Genomic DNA, 15665 nt, shown 5'->3' with positions numbered 1-15665 from the left:
ATTGCAGCAAACGAAGTGTTTAATGGTCAAATTTCCTGGGAATATCTGGGCATTGAGGATATCTTTAAAACACTGTTTAAGGATCTTTTCGTCTCATTCTCGTGAACCTAATACCGCATATCGTAATTTCTCCTGAAATAAGTGTCTCTTCACAACCGTAATCTGATCCCCTATGTCCCCACCACTTCCCAACATAAAGTGACACTCTTGGCTATTGCTACAGAGTTGTACCATCTCTGTCCTCTCTTAAGTAAAACCGTCACTAGAGTCTTACAAGTTAGTTTGTAACTGAATCAGATGCTTAAATTCGTTGCACGACGATCACTTGCGCCGAGCTGCCTGCCTAGAATTGCATGCACATCCAAAAACTGCTTTTAGACGCTATAATATCCTTCGTGGGGTTCATCAATGGTGATAAATGATTCGAAGTATATATATATTTTATGAACGTTTACACTCTTTAATAATTTATTAATTTATTACACTTAGTAGAAGTAGCATTCCTTATGATTCAGCACAAATATGGGGTGATAGCCGCGTTTCATCAATGAGCACAGCAAAGTGTCTGAAAATGAAAAGGACCTTAAGAGGTGGATGCATAATTCGCCAGAACAGATGTTCTTTTTCAGCGTGAATTATTGTTACCACCCGCGAGGTGCACGCAATTCTCGGCAGGCATGCAGAATTCGCCCCAACACCTGATTGTCTGCGTGTTCGGTGATATTTACGACAGCACGTGAAGGCAACATTCCGTACAGCACAGGGTATCATGGCGCAGAGGAGGCCGAAGAGAGTCGAGGCATCAAACTTTAATTTCAGCTCGATTTGTAAAGCGTTAACGCGTTGTACTCTATGAAACAGCCGGTGAAGACATAGTGGTAAGTTGACTTAAACAGAATTGGACTGCTTTTTAAGGTCGTTATTTTCTCCCAGCGTAGGAAAGATAGACAGTAGCAGGAACGTAGACGAGAAGTCCGTTAGGAAAATAACGATACGAGCTTCGTATTAAACATGGCAATACTTTTATGTTATTATGCAGCGAAAGGGAGCGCTTAAAAATCATATTATGTAATATAATATATAATGTTCTACTATACAATATATGTGATAATGAATGGCCCTACAGCACTTAAATGGGAATTTTGAATCGTGACGTTATGGGGAAAGTTGATGAAGCTAGCTAGACAGAAGTTGCTAAATCATTTTCACTATTTTATTACCGTAATAAGTAACGTTATGCTTTAGCTTTTAGTGACTCTGTGTGTTGCCTTGGGCCTAGCATTGTACGTTGTCTGATCTATGATCTAGCATTAGCTAATATTACTGCATTTGACTTGTTATCATTGGCCAAATATGGATTTGGAAAGACAAGAGAGACATTTCTCCCCCAAAGCTATTTCGCACTGAGGCCTCTCTGTGCTCTGCAGGTATGCAAACGTTACATGGCCTGAATTATGCAAATGTTTATTATAACTTCTAACTGTAACTTTTGTTACATGGGCTGGAACTACAGGAATGCGGGGGGAGATGTAGGAGCAATTTCCTCGGTATTGGAAACTGTCCCTGGAGACATAACATGAAACAAGCCTGCTGGGTGGCACTAAATTGTATTCAGCCCTGCATTCCTAATTACCGGTAATAATTTGCTGCTATAATCACTTGGCAGTACCCAGACTGTAAGGTCAGTCACGAAAAGTTTTACTTGACCTGGTAGGGGTTCACGGCCTTGGACACTAAAGCAGGGCACAGTAGTGGAAGAAGTAAAAGGGGAGATCTTTAAGTGGAACAACAGTAGTGCAACAACATAAAAATACTTAATCACCAGTAAAAGTAATGCAGAATGTAGTTAAAATTTCAAAAGTGAAGGTACTCATGCAAAGTGCACCACTCATGTTGTTATATTTACAATACACAGTATTATTTGGAATACTGTTATTTTGTACAGTATGATATTACTGATGAATTATCGTGTAAGCAGAATTTCAATTATGTCAAGTTAGAGCTCAATTTTAACAACTTTAAATAAGCTTTGGGAAGTTTAATAAATAAGTAACTAATGCTGTGAAATAAATGGAGTAAAAAAAGTACTTTTACTCTCAAATGAACTGGAGTAGAAGTACCACCACTAGCAGGGCAGATGCTTGCTGAGACCCCACTTGAATATGGGTTGTTGATTTTAAAGGACAGTGATTTTATCATTATACAATTAGGCCCCCTCAGATAGTGTCTTGCTGTGTGTGTTTGCATAATAAGTTTATTTTAATCTGAGTGTTGTTGCTGCTAATAGCCTTGTGTTGGCCCTCCTCCATGGGGAATGATATGAGTGTGGCGTGACTGCCTTTTTATGGCCAAGCAAGGCTCAGCTTTGGAAGACCAGGGTTTTCCGCTCTGGTGGTTGTGTTGGCCCCAGCAGCCTTGAGCGACAGCAGAGAAAGCAGCTGTCTTAGTGTGGTTATTAGCCTGCCAGGTGCAGCGCTGGACAACACGAATCTGAGCACCGTTATGTTGCAGAATGGGTCGACATGTTGATGATTTGACGTCTGTATTACTGCAGAATAAAAGCCTTGTAGTCATGCCATGTAGTCATTACTTCGATATTCAAAGTAGAATAAGCTTGACACTTGCAAACTAAATTTCCAAATATGAACAACCAAGCTTCAACAAGACTGTACACAGTAGAGCTATTCTGCTGGTATGGCGACTGATACTGAGATGACAAAAATGCAAAACAGTGTTGACGCCTGAATGTAAATTGTCTTTGGTGGTAATTGCAAGCTCGCACCAGCAAGGGGCAACGCTAGATTTAAAACCAAGAGATAGAAAACACATTGTAAGCATCTGCATGTAAACTGAGCCTGTTTTTGATTTACCCTGTTAACATAAACAGAACTGCTCCCACATAAACCCCCCTTCACTGAATACTTAGACTCTTTGTTGTTGTACATTGTTTTGATTTTCCTTAGAATCTTCTGCCTTTGAATTTCTTTCCTTTGTATTGTCTTTCGGTTGGTCGGCCCACCAGTGTCAAGTATCTCAGCAGTTATTTGATGAATAGCCACGAACTTCTGGACGGTTATTAATGTTCCCCAGAGGATCCTACTGACCTTTCCTCTAGCGCCACCAAGTTCACATTTATGGTTTTCATGAAATGTCTCAACAACTATTGGATGGATTGGCATGGAATTTAGTTCATACATTTATGTCCCCCTCAGGATTATTTGCAATAATTGTGTTGATCCCTCGAGTTTTCATGGAGCACCATCATCAGGTTAAATTGTAGTTTGTCCAATTATTTGGTTAAATTACTGAATACCTGCAAAACTAATGACATTCCCACCAACCTCAGCTGTGTGTACTTAGTGTTTGGTAAAGCTGCAATGATTAGTCAACTTATCACTTAGTTGTCAACTGTTAAATTTATCGCCAACTATTTTCATAATCAATTAATCGTTTTTAGTATTATAGTAAAATACTCTGATTTCAGCCTCTTAAATGTGAATAATTTCTGGTTTCTTTACTCTTCTATGATAGTAAACTGAATATCTACGTTCGAGTGAATTATAAATTATAAATAATCGATTTATTGTGAAAATGATCGACAGATTAATTAATAATGAAAGGAATCGTTAGTTGCTAATTAGCACATGTAATTAAGATGGTAACAGTGGTAAACATTTTACCTGCTAAACATCAGCATGTTAACATTGTCATTGTGAGCCTGTTTGCATGCTGACATTAGCATTTAGCTTAAATCACCACTGTGCCCAAGTACAGTCTCACAGTCTCACTCTTCTTCCTGGATGTTTGAACTCTGAATCAGAAGGTTTATTTAATCACTGCCTTAAAGTCAAAGTAATTGCAGAGTTTATATTTACAGTAATTGTGATAGACCGCCTGTCTTCAAATACAAGAATAGACGCCCTTATCATCCATTTTTAAGGAATAGAAAATAACATACGCCACTCATCGTCTAGAGTTTTGGCCACTGCGCTACTAAAGTCCTCTGACTAACAGCATTGTACCTCTCTGAATGTTTTTGTCCTGAATATAACTGCAGGTCATGAGTTCAGTTCCCGGGGCAGACAGGCTAATGCTGTTAGGGTACATGATGAAAGGGGGCATAGGGTCCCTTTCACCCATATATCTGTATAGGTCATATGCTGGCTGTTACACTGGTGCCTCTGTACTCCTCTCTCATAGCAGTGAGTTTGTTTCCACTACCTCTACTGTTTCCCTCCCTCTGACTTCCCCGCTCTCCTTTGTGAATATAAATTTCTCTCTTGATCTTGAGAAAGCATTGCTTTGTGATGCTCTTTGTAATAATGTGTAGAAAAAATAAAACAGCTCAAGAACAGATGTAATAGTTAAAATGACTCACATTTTCAGTCTTCGTAACCTTGGGCTGTGGAAGTAAGAAATAACTTACACAGTGAGTGAAAGGATAGCTCTTCAGGCGAGAGTCTGTGTAAGGAAATGCCATTTTCTCTAACATAATCACTTACACAGAAGTTAGGCAAGTGTGTTTTTCAGTCCAGGTCCTGGTTTGGAGGTCCTGTCTGCCCTTTAGGAGAACAGTTTGATCCCTTACAGAGCTATGTATACTGCTGCATTGTTGAACCCTTGTGTGGAATGTGTGCTAAGTCCTTAGGCCAGAGGACTGGGGGCTTTATTACAACCTTTAAACAAATCTCTGTAAGGAGATACTGTGTATTTTGAGAAGGAATGATCAGCTCCAAATATTATATACAAGAATCCTAGACGGGCCTTTAATACAGGTTTCTAACTAAATTGTTTAGTTAATATAAAGTGTTTTACAGGTTTTTACCATCTGTTGTTTTTGTCCAGATGATTTAATTTGAGTGAACAACTGAAATGTAATCCCCAACACAATGTCAAAATCAGCTATTCTAATGATTAAACAGTTGTGAATTACTTACAAGATTATAATGTACATGTCAGAATTTCAAGCAGTCTTTAACAAACCTTTTGTAATGTCAAGATTTTATCAATTATTATGTGGTGGTTGACTAAACAAATCTGAATATGAATAAAATAAATCCACATTCTGTGACATTTGGAGTCTCAAGAGTTATTCCATATGTACTATCCTGGTATATTTAATCCTGTAGGCAACTGTAAGTGGAAATATATCATTTATTTCAATGTTTATAATGAGGGCTCCAACTAATAATTGATTAATGTCCACAGTGTCCAATGTAACATTTATCCCCAACTGGCCCTTTTACAGGCCGTTTGCATATTTTTACTGGCCCGGGGAGGGAAAAAAACCATCTTTCCATTAATCGTATATACATTGTAATGATTCTTTCAAATAACAGATGTTTTTTCTTCTAATTTAAAACGTTTTAATATACATTTTTTTATTTGATTTTCCCATGAAATGGAAAGCAGAGTCTTGTTTGCTTCTGCATACTTAAAAACACAATGATTAGCAGTTTAGCAAAAAGTAAAGCTATCTGTCTATGAAGAAACTCTGTAAATCACTTCGGTACTGTGTTTCCTGCTGGTCTTTGAGGCTGTGTTCGGTCCTGCTCAGGCAGCGTTCACTGGGAAGGCTGCTGAGCACGGTTTTGTTGCCCAATCCAGCGCCGCTCCGCCCCCCATGCTGGGTTCCCGCGCCTGAAAACCTCCAGTGCCTGAGTAGAGGTATGAATGTCTGCGCAGTGGTGATTTGTTGTTGCGAATAGTACATTAGTGTTTCTGGTTGGAACCACGATATCAAAGTTCTTCCCCTACACCCGGCCGACTCAATTGTGAGCTGCTAAGCTGTCAATCATGATGTGAAACCTCCTTTTTAGAGCATCAAATAAGAAATTGAAGCCAAACATGTCAGAAAAATTAACCCCTGAACATACATCAACGTAATGAGACCCACCTAGAATAACAGAAACCATCTCTGATCTCTTTTTTGTTTGGCCCACATCCAATCCACCAACATGGAGGGGTTGGGGTTTATGACCTATGTTTGCAGTCATCCACCAGAGGGTGATCGAGTAGTTATGGCTCCACATTGGGGAGCTTTCATGTCGTCCATCTTTACATACAGTCTATAGTTTACGCTAATATAAAACAGAGAAAAGCAGCAAATCCTCACTTTAGAAAAGCCCTAGTCTCCAAAGTTACAGTTCATCCTGAGGGGATCATGAATGTGTGTACCATATTTTCTTAGCAATTAGGTGTCAAGACACTTAAGACCATAAATGTCAACCTCTTGGTGGCGCTAGAGGTAAAGTCAGGGCATCACCAAAGCTAGTAAGATTCGTCCTCTGGGGACCATGAATGTCAAAATTGCATCGACTAGTAACTGGATTTGTTCTTTATGCACTGTCCCAGTACAAGAACCAGAATCTGAAGCCAACTGTACATGTAAATAAATCATTAATTTTAACGTGTTTATTAGGAGTATGTTTTTGACAGCTGAGCCGTCCCTGTTTGTCTGCTGTGATCAGAGTAGGTCTGTGCTACTGTGTTACTCTGCAGAATATTATGACAGGAAGCTCTGTGTTTTGGTCTGTTGCTGTGCCGATGGGGGTAAGGAGGCCCGGGCTCAGCTGGCTCCTCTCTCAAAGACCACTTACTTATACTGACTGACCACAGAGACATACTAAGGGGGGGGGGTTATGCTCTACCCACAGCATCAGCCCACGGCATGTTAGGTGTTCACACTAACCCCCCAACCCCACCACCACCACCACCCTTGCCTGGAAATGGACACTGCTGGTGTATTTATAGCCCCTGAGCACAAGCGAACTCTCTTTCTTAAACACGGATAAGGAGCTGGTCATATTCACCGGAGAGACCTTTGCTGTCGTATATTCTTTTAGACTGCTTTGCTTGTGAAACGTACCTGGAGGGGCTCTTCAGGTAGGGGAAAGAACCGAATGCGTTTATTTATTTAAACATTCTTAACTTATTTGAGTCACTGTCCTGTTACACTGCTTACATGTATGGTTGTATAGTTTTTAAATTATCCACTACTTGCAAGTGAAATTAACTGATGGAAACTGATGGATGGAAATTAATTTGGTTGTTTGCGTTCATCTTGGACTGAGTATGTAGAAGTGAAATTCATACGTGTCTTTTGTAAAATTTCACCATTGCCATTGTTCAATTATTTCACCATTATAGACCATTGTGCGTAGATTCATGTTTGACAATGGCCGACATGCTAGAGCTGCCACAATTAGTCGGATAATTGATTTGTGAAGCGAAAGTACAAAAAAGTACTTTTATTACATTTTCAAGCAAAAATACCCTTGATCCAGCTTATCAACTGATTTTCTTGGTCCTAACGGAATATAGACTGAATATCTTTGTTTTGGATTGTTGTTCGTTCAAAACAAGCAATTTGAAGAGGTCAACTTCGGCTTTAGGAAACAGTTTGATTATTGTTTCACATTTTATTGACCAAACAATTACTTGATCAATCAAAATAAACCAGCACATTAATCGATAATGAAAACTGTTGCAGCACTACATGCTATGTAACATATACTTAGATAAAATTCAACTTTATTGTCATTATGCAGAATTGGTACAGAGCTTATGAAATGCAGTTAGCATCTAACCAGAAGTGCTGAAATAGTGTTTTATACAGATGCAGATATGCAGTTAGGCTCATCTTATGCTGATGGTAGGTAAAAAGTGTTGTGTTATTATTTCATGTATGTTTCTGGTGTTTATCTGTTTTAGCTGACAACAGCATTCTGACCACAATCACCGGAAACTGAGACACCCAGCGAGAGGAGAGATGGAAAAGCCAGTCTTGCAGACACAACCGTCCACCCTGCCTTTTTTTGACACGGCCCATGCCTTCAACCTGCTGCGGGGAATCCATGAACTCCGTGCCGAACGAAAGTTTTTCGATGTTACTTTGTGTGCGGAGGGCCGAGAGTTTCACTGTCACCGCACAGTGTTGGCAGCTGCCAGCACCTACTTCCGGGCTATGTTCACAGGAACTTTGAGGGAGAGTGTTATGGACCGAGTGGTTCTACACGAGGTGTCAGCTGAGCTTTTAGGTCTGCTGGTGGACTTCTGCTACACGGGACGGGTCACCGTCACTCAGGATAATGTGGACGTCCTACTGAAGACGGCTGATCTCTTTCAGTTCCCCTCTGTCAAAGAGGCCTGCTGTGCTTTTCTGGAGCAGCGGCTGGATGTTTCCAACTGCTTAGAGATCCAGGACTTTGCAGAGGCCTACGCTTGCCGAGAGCTGGCGACCAGTGCTCGCCGCTTCGTCCTAAAAAACATAATGGAGCTGGCCAAAGGGACTGACTTTGAGCGGTTGCCTTGGAAGCGCCTCCTTGAATTTGTGTCAGACGATGAACTTTGCGTGGACAAGGAGGAGACAGTTTATTTAATTGCAGTGCGCTGGGTGAAGGCTGATCTCCAGCGGAGACTGCACTACTGGCCCGAGCTCCTCCAGCAGGTCCGACTCCCCTTCGTCAGGAGGTTCTTTCTGTTGGCGCATGTGGAGAGCGATCCACTCGTCTACCTTTCACCCACCTGCCTCCGCATGGTAAACGAAGCTCGTAGCTTCCAGTCCTGTGAGTATGACCGCCATGACAGGCCCTGCCACCGTATGAGGCCACGGCCATCAACAGGATTGGCAGAAATCCTGGTGGTGGTAGGAGGCTGCGACCAGGACTGTGATGAGCTGGTCACTGTGGACTGTTACAACCCCCAGACTGGACAGTGGCGCTACCTGGCTGAGTTCCCTGACCACCTTGGAGGAGGCTACAGCATAGCTGCCCTTGGAAATGATATGTATGTCTCAGGTAAGTTACTTTTTGGATTTTTAATAAATATTTTGTGCCAGAGGGCAGTGGTTGCATCGAAACTCACTCATTCATTATTGGTCATTAAAAATTGCACTGAGAAAATCAGTGAGAATAGAAAATGTATATGTATAAATGTAGGATGACGCATGAAGTTCAGTTTTATCTGGTGTTCGGCTTACTGAAGGACAAGCCACAGACAGTGTGCAGTGGTTACAGTTGCTGTGTATACTAGATTCACTGTAGTGTGAAAGCCCCACTGAGTAGATTTCCATTCCCGCACCTTCATCTTATGAAATGGCCGTCAGGCTGTGCTTATAAATAAACTCTAGGCTCTTTGGCTAGAGGCTCTATGTCCGAACCAGGCAAGGTGAGGGACATGGTGTGCTGCCAGGACAGCAGTGGTGTTATCATCATCATCATCTTCATTACCAGCGGACTGGCTTATCCTGAAAAGAGGGAGTTTCCCTTCATCCCAGATCTTCAGTTAGAGCTTGTGTTTCCTGTAACACCCTGGTGCTGAGCTATAAATTTAGCCGTGTTAGCTAATTTCTTCGAGGACATAAATAACAGCATAATGTTGAAAGGCAGATTTATTTTTTATAGCCTTTGATACAACTTCTATTAAAATAACATTTGAGATATTATTACTTATATATTTGGGGTCAGGGCTACTGATAAAAATATAAGTCACTGAAACTTTCAGAAGGTACATTGGGGCTTTTAAGGACAAATTAGCTAGTATTAAAGTATAAGTATTAAATCTTTGTAGTTGGACAGATTGAGAAGGACTGCAAATATCTTCATCACAGTTTTGCGCTCATACTGAGCCAGTGTAAAGATGGGGAATGAATAGGGTGTCTGCAGATCCCTCGAAATTTAGGTCCATATTTCCATAACTTGGATTTGTAGGAAGATGACCAGACTTCGTATGCAAGTAATTCAATTAAACCAAAAAAAGTGATTCCTGAGGTTATTTCAGTGTAAGGTTGATTTCTGTTCTTTGTCTGTATTGCATATTGGTGTACCATCCTACAACTTCCTGTTAAAAGCTACCATAATTAGTTATTTACGGTTTTGTTTTAGACATGTGAAGGATTGTTTTGTTTCATTTAATGCATACTAGTGGTACACAGCTCATTGCATTGACCATTTTGTTATATTTTGATTATTTTATGTGATTTTTCATTCGTTTGTTATACGGAGATACATACAAATATTGGAAAAATATCCATATTGATATAGTGATTATGTTCATTCATTTTGCTGTGGAAAAGGTATTACATTTCCCGTCAAGGGCTTAAAAAGCATTACATTTGATTTCAAAATTGTCTTATTACATGGAGGATTAAAATTAATCCAAACAGACAAACCAAAACTGTTATTTTGCTTTGTAGTATATATCATACTGTGCACTCTGACGCTAAGCAGCAACAAATGGGAATCCTTGATGCACATTAACCGTTGAGACATGTCTGTGTCCTCTAGGTGGCTCCGACGGCTCTCGCCTCTATGACGGTGTGTGGCGGTACAAGTCCAGTGTCAATGAGTGGACAGAGGTGTCCCCCATGCTGAAGGCCCGCGAGTACCACAGCTCTTGTGTGATGAAAGGTCAGCTGTATGTGGTGGCGTCGGACAGCACCGAACGCTATGATCACGCTCTGGACTGCTGGGAGGCCTTACCGCCCATGTTGCACCCTATGGACAACTGCTCCACCACCACATGCAATGGCCGCCTGTATGCCATTGGCTCTCTGACTGGGGAGGACACCATGACCATCCAGAGCTACGATGCAGACACCAACCGCTGGGTCGTGGTCAGCTGTGGACAGCTGCCCCCATGGTCCTTCACACCAAAAACTGTGACCCTCAAAGGCCTCATCTACTTTGTCAGGTGAGTTTCTTCTCTAAAATAAATCTTTATACTTTCATTTATCAATATTTAGAATTTAGTTAGTTGGGGAATCTGCTGCCGTCTTAGTTAGAGACACTGATTAGTTTCCTTTTAGAACAGTTGTCCAGATACTAATTGTAAACACCAGTGGTGGAGAGTAACTAAGTACATTTACTCCAACACTGTACTTTTGTACAATTATGTACAATATTATAAAGTAGCTTCACCACAGCCAGGTAGAAAGTAAAATGTTTATACATTGATGCATCAGTATTAATGTAATTAATAATAACATATGAGGGCAGGTTTTCTGTAGAACAAGTTGTTCCACTTGTGACACTTCATGATAAATGCATCTAGCCTATATCATCTACTCATTCTGTTGTTCTGCCACATGAGTGCGCCAAAGTATTAATGGATTAATGTTCGTCTTCATTTCTGCCCAGTTCTCTGCTGTAAGAAATGACAAAACAAGGCAGCACTAATAGAGGATGATGAGGATAATGACAAATTTAGTGCTTTTGTAAAATACAAAATCAGTGTACATAATATCTTTAAGTCTACGATGCAAAGGTGAGAGGGGTTAAGGATTTAAATACAGTTCAATTCAATGTCTATATGTTCTGTAAAGCTGTATACCTTTGGTCTTTGTGCCTTTTGTTGATAGATTATTCTTCATGTTTCAACAATAATGTGTTACATTAAATGTTAATATAGTTGTCTATATATGCACTTATATAATACTTGAATATTAAGGATACCGTTGATTATTTAAAACACCAGAAAAAAAATTGTTCATAATACATTGGTGTTGCAATAGGCAGAAAAGTTAGCATGTAAACATTTGAAGCAATGATTGTTTTGGCAGCAGCTTGACTTTGCTGCATTTCTATTTGTAGGGATGACTCAGCTGAGGTTGATGCTTACAACCCTCAAAAGAACGAGTGGTACAAAATTAGTCCGATGACCCAGGTTTGTATTTCACATCTGACACTTGTCTGCTAGCATGATTATGTAATTTCTAATAGTTCTGACCTGGCACCATAAACAGAGGCGTCAACAACACTGTAGTAAATCCAAAGGTGATAATAAAAACATACAAATTGCTGAGACTGCGTTTGTCACTTGTTGATTTTACTTCTCTGAATACAAGGTGATGGATAAATGAATGTGGCCATTGGAATTATTATTTTTAAGTGTTGTTGACATGAAATGTGACATTACCAAAATATAGCTAAATAAATCAATAAATAAATACCATACATTGAATAATCAAAATGTAGTGTTAAAGGAAATGTAAAGCTTTAGAATTTTCCTTTAATGTCCAATCAGAGCAAAACTATTATTATTATCTTTTACTTGCTCATTTTACACATTTAACACATTTTATTATTATTGTATTTCATGTTTCTCAAAAACAGAAGATTACCACTTATTTCATGTCCAGGATGATTGGCTGTGTGTGTGGTTAAAGCAAAAGTATAAATATTTATATTATTTTTTGTACTTTTTACCTGTATTACGTATTAGCTTATTTGTTTACTTAATAAATACAGGATATTCTTAGCTTTCACCACTGTTTATAATTTTTAGGGTATATTGGGTACATATTACAACATGAACTAGATTTTGGTAATCTCTTTTCTTTTATCCAGGTCCACGTTGGAGGCAGTGTTGCAGTCCTGGGCGGTAAATTATACGTGTCTGGTGGTTACGACAATACGTTTGAACTGTCAGATGTGGTAGAGGCCTACGACCCGACCACCCGAACGTGGACTCTTGCGGGACGACTTCCACAGCCGACCTTCTGGCATGGCAGCGTCAGCATATTCCGCCAGTTCATGCCCCTGGTGTCCACTGCATTTGCACCTACTGACATACCTGAGTCACACGCCATTCGCTTGCACCGTCACCAGCGTCACCAAGCCCTCCACAATCTCAACAACAATCTTAACCAAAACCAGGATGTGAACCCAGCACACTGAGTTTGGACCTAGAGATCCCTGTCAGATTTTCAGTTTCAGTTCTCTTTGTGCCCTAAGTAGTTTACCTCATCACAGTGCTGAACTTGTTAGAGGCAGAAGAGAAGACTGAGCATTTGAACGAACCGTTGGAGTGGAAATGAAGCTTGTGCATGTGTGCTCAGTTCTACAATTATTGAGATTTATGGAACAGAATCAGGTGTACGTACAGCTTTATAAATCTGACAAAAAGAATGCGTATGCATGTTTCTGTGTTTGTGCGTTCATAGAGTTTTAGTTATGAATGTAGTCGTGAGTTTTATGCATCAAGCTCCTGGTGTTTCTTAGCCCCTGTTTGAGAGACAATTTCCATAAGGATTGTTTAGGGAAGTGGCTTCCTTTTATACTCTCAATCTAAGGTGGGAAAGTTAATCAAACCAAACAGTCAATCAAAAGTGGGTTCACTTACAGTGGGGAGAACAAGTATTTGATACACTGCTGATTTTGCAGGTTTTCCTACTTACAAAGCATGTAGAGGTCTGTAAATTTTATCATACGTACAATTAATTAGCATTTTATTGCATGACATAAGTATTTGATACATCAGAAAAGCATAACTTTTGCTACAGAAACCTTTGTTTGCAATTACAGAGATCATACGTTTCCTGTAGTTCTTGACCAGGTTTGCACACACTGCAGCAGGGATTTTGGCCCACTCCTCCATACAGACCTTCTCCAGATCCTTCAGGGTTTGGGGCTGTTGCTGGGTAATACAGACTTTCAGCTCCCTCCAAAGATTTTCTATTGGGTTCAGGCCTGGAGACTGGCTAGGCCACTCCAGGACCTTGAGATGCTTCTTACGGAACCACTCCTTAGTTGCCCTGGCTGTGTGTTTCGGGTCGTTGTCATGCTGGAAGACCCAGCCACAACCCATCTTCAATGCTCTTACTGAGGGAAGGAGGTTGTTGGCGAGGATCTCGCAATACATGGCCCCATCCATCCTGCCCTCAATAAGGTGCAGTCGACCTGTCCCCTTTGCAGAAAAGCATCCCCAAAGAATAATGTTTCCACCTCCATGCTTCACAGTTGTGATGGTGTTCTTGGGGTTGTACTTATCCCTTCTTCTTCCTCCAAACACGGCAAGTGGAGTTCAGACCATAAAGGTCTATCTTTGTCTCATCACACCACATGACCTTCTCCTTTTCCTCCTCTGGATCATCCAGATGGTCATTGGCAAACTTCAGACGGGCCTGGACATGCGCTGGCCTGAGCAGGGGGACCTTGTGTGCGCTGCAGGATTTAAAATCCATGACGGCGTAGTGTGTTACTAATGGTTTTCTTTGAGACTGTGGTCCCAGCTCTCTTCAGGTCATTGACCAAGTCCTGACATGTAGTTCTGGGCTGATTCCTCACCGTCCTCATGATCATTGAGGCCCCACGAGGTGAGATCTTGCATGGAGCCCCAGACCGAGGACGATTGACCATCATCTTGAACTTGTTCCATTTTCTAATAATTGTGCCAACAGTTGTTGCCTTCGCACGAAGCTGTTTGCCTATTGTCCTGTAGCCCATCCCAGCCTTGTGCAGGTCTACAAATTTATCCCTGATGTCCTTACACAGTTCTCTGGTCTTGGCCATTGTGGTGAGGTTGGAGTCTGTTTGATTGAGTGTGTGGACAGGTGTCTTTTATACAGGTAATGAGTGGAGAACAGGAGGGTTTCTTAAAGAAGACCTAACAGGTCTGTGAGAGCCAGAATTCTTACTGGTTGGTAGGTGATCAAATACTTATGTCATGGAATAAAATGCAAATTAATTATTTAAAAATCATACAATGTGATTTTCTGGATTTTTGTTTTAGATTCCGTCTCTCATATTTGAAGTGTACCTATGATAAAAAAATTACAGACCTCTACATGCTTTGTAAGTAGGAAAACCTGCAAAATCAGCAGTGTATCAAATACTTGTTCTCCCCACTGTATTCTCGGCTGTACTCGCAGCTGGACAGTTTCTCCTGGAAGGCATTCCTAGAGTTGCGCTTGGTTGTCCACGTGAAAAGTAAGAGAAATACTTGTGTGAAGAAAAACAAAAGGAAAGCTAGAGAGAGACACTGATGTCCTCTGCACCAGTTTGGATTTAGAACCAATCATAGCACTATTTCAGCTACTACATTAAGTATCCGCTTTAGACAATAAGAAACATTGTGCTGCCCTTTTTATAGATTCAAAAGCATTTGTTACTGTTGACCATCCTTTGCTCTTACAAGGGTTATGCAGTATTGGCGTTGATGGAAAGGCTCCAGAAATATTTGTTTGAGACACTTCAGTGTGTAAAGTCGGGGTGCGTCCAGTCTGGTATTTTTCCACAAGGCTCCATTTTGGCTCCTGTCCTCTTTAGCGTTTATATTAATGATTTTGTCTCTTCCTTGAGTGGCTGTCAAGTCTGATGACACTATTTTGTACTGTATTGCTGATTCTGTACAACTAGCAATTGAGTACCTACAACTTTCCTTTAATGTTCTACAAGATGCTCTATTATTCACAAGCTGGTACTTAATGCAAATGAAACAAGATTCATGCTCTTCACCAGAGTTTACAGAGAGAGATATCGGTTATGCATATATCCACAGCGAATGGATCTAACATTGAATGAGATACTGAATATAAATATCTTGGCATTTGGCTTGATGAGAAAAATACATTTAAACAATCTTGTCAGAAAATGTTGTAAAAAAAATGGCTTCTTACACAAAAACAGCTTAACCTATGATTTGTAGAAACAGGATTGTTAAGGCCGTTCTTATCAGTTTTAGATTTTGGAAAACTATAAAATTGGTGCCTTTTTCCACTCTTAAACGCCTAGACATGGTCTAGCATTGTGCACTTAGATTTATTACTGGTGATAGCTACAGTACTGATACAGTGGGTATGTCTTCTCTGGCAGAAAAGCCTTATAAACATTGCTTGAGGTCCCATGAACATGAACGGAATTTAGAAAGTAAGCCCTTTCTTTTTG

The 15665-nt window shown here is 40.4% G+C and overlaps 1 protein-coding gene across 2 annotated transcripts; it reads left to right on the top strand.

Moving 5' to 3' along the window:
- Positions 1-721: 721 nt before the first annotated feature.
- Positions 722-12908, top strand: klhl21 (kelch-like family member 21). Of its 2 annotated transcripts, none has more exons than XM_038723467.1 (5): positions 722-878; positions 7714-8798; positions 10287-10692; positions 11592-11664; positions 12348-12908. In XM_038723467.1, the coding sequence occupies exons 2-5, from the start codon at positions 7772-7774 to the stop codon at positions 12675-12677; spliced, it is 1836 nt and encodes a 611-aa protein (XP_038579395.1). In that variant the 5' UTR covers positions 722-878; positions 7714-7771; the 3' UTR covers positions 12678-12908. The 2 variants fall into 2 exon arrangements, with proteins under 2 accessions (XP_038579395.1, XP_038579396.1); XM_038723468.1 differs by lacking the exon at positions 722-878 and adding an exon at positions 6715-6885.
- The last annotated feature ends 2757 nt before the right edge of the window (positions 12909-15665 follow it).

Source organism: Micropterus salmoides, unplaced genomic scaffold (genome assembly GCF_014851395.1).
Source record: "Micropterus salmoides isolate LMB-PRFRI ecotype aquatic unplaced genomic scaffold, ASM1485139v1 Ms_hic_scaffold_16, whole genome shotgun sequence".
Taxonomy (NCBI): domain Eukaryota; kingdom Metazoa; phylum Chordata; class Actinopteri; order Centrarchiformes; family Centrarchidae; genus Micropterus; species Micropterus salmoides.
This window is presented reverse-complemented; position numbering and strand designations above follow the sequence as displayed.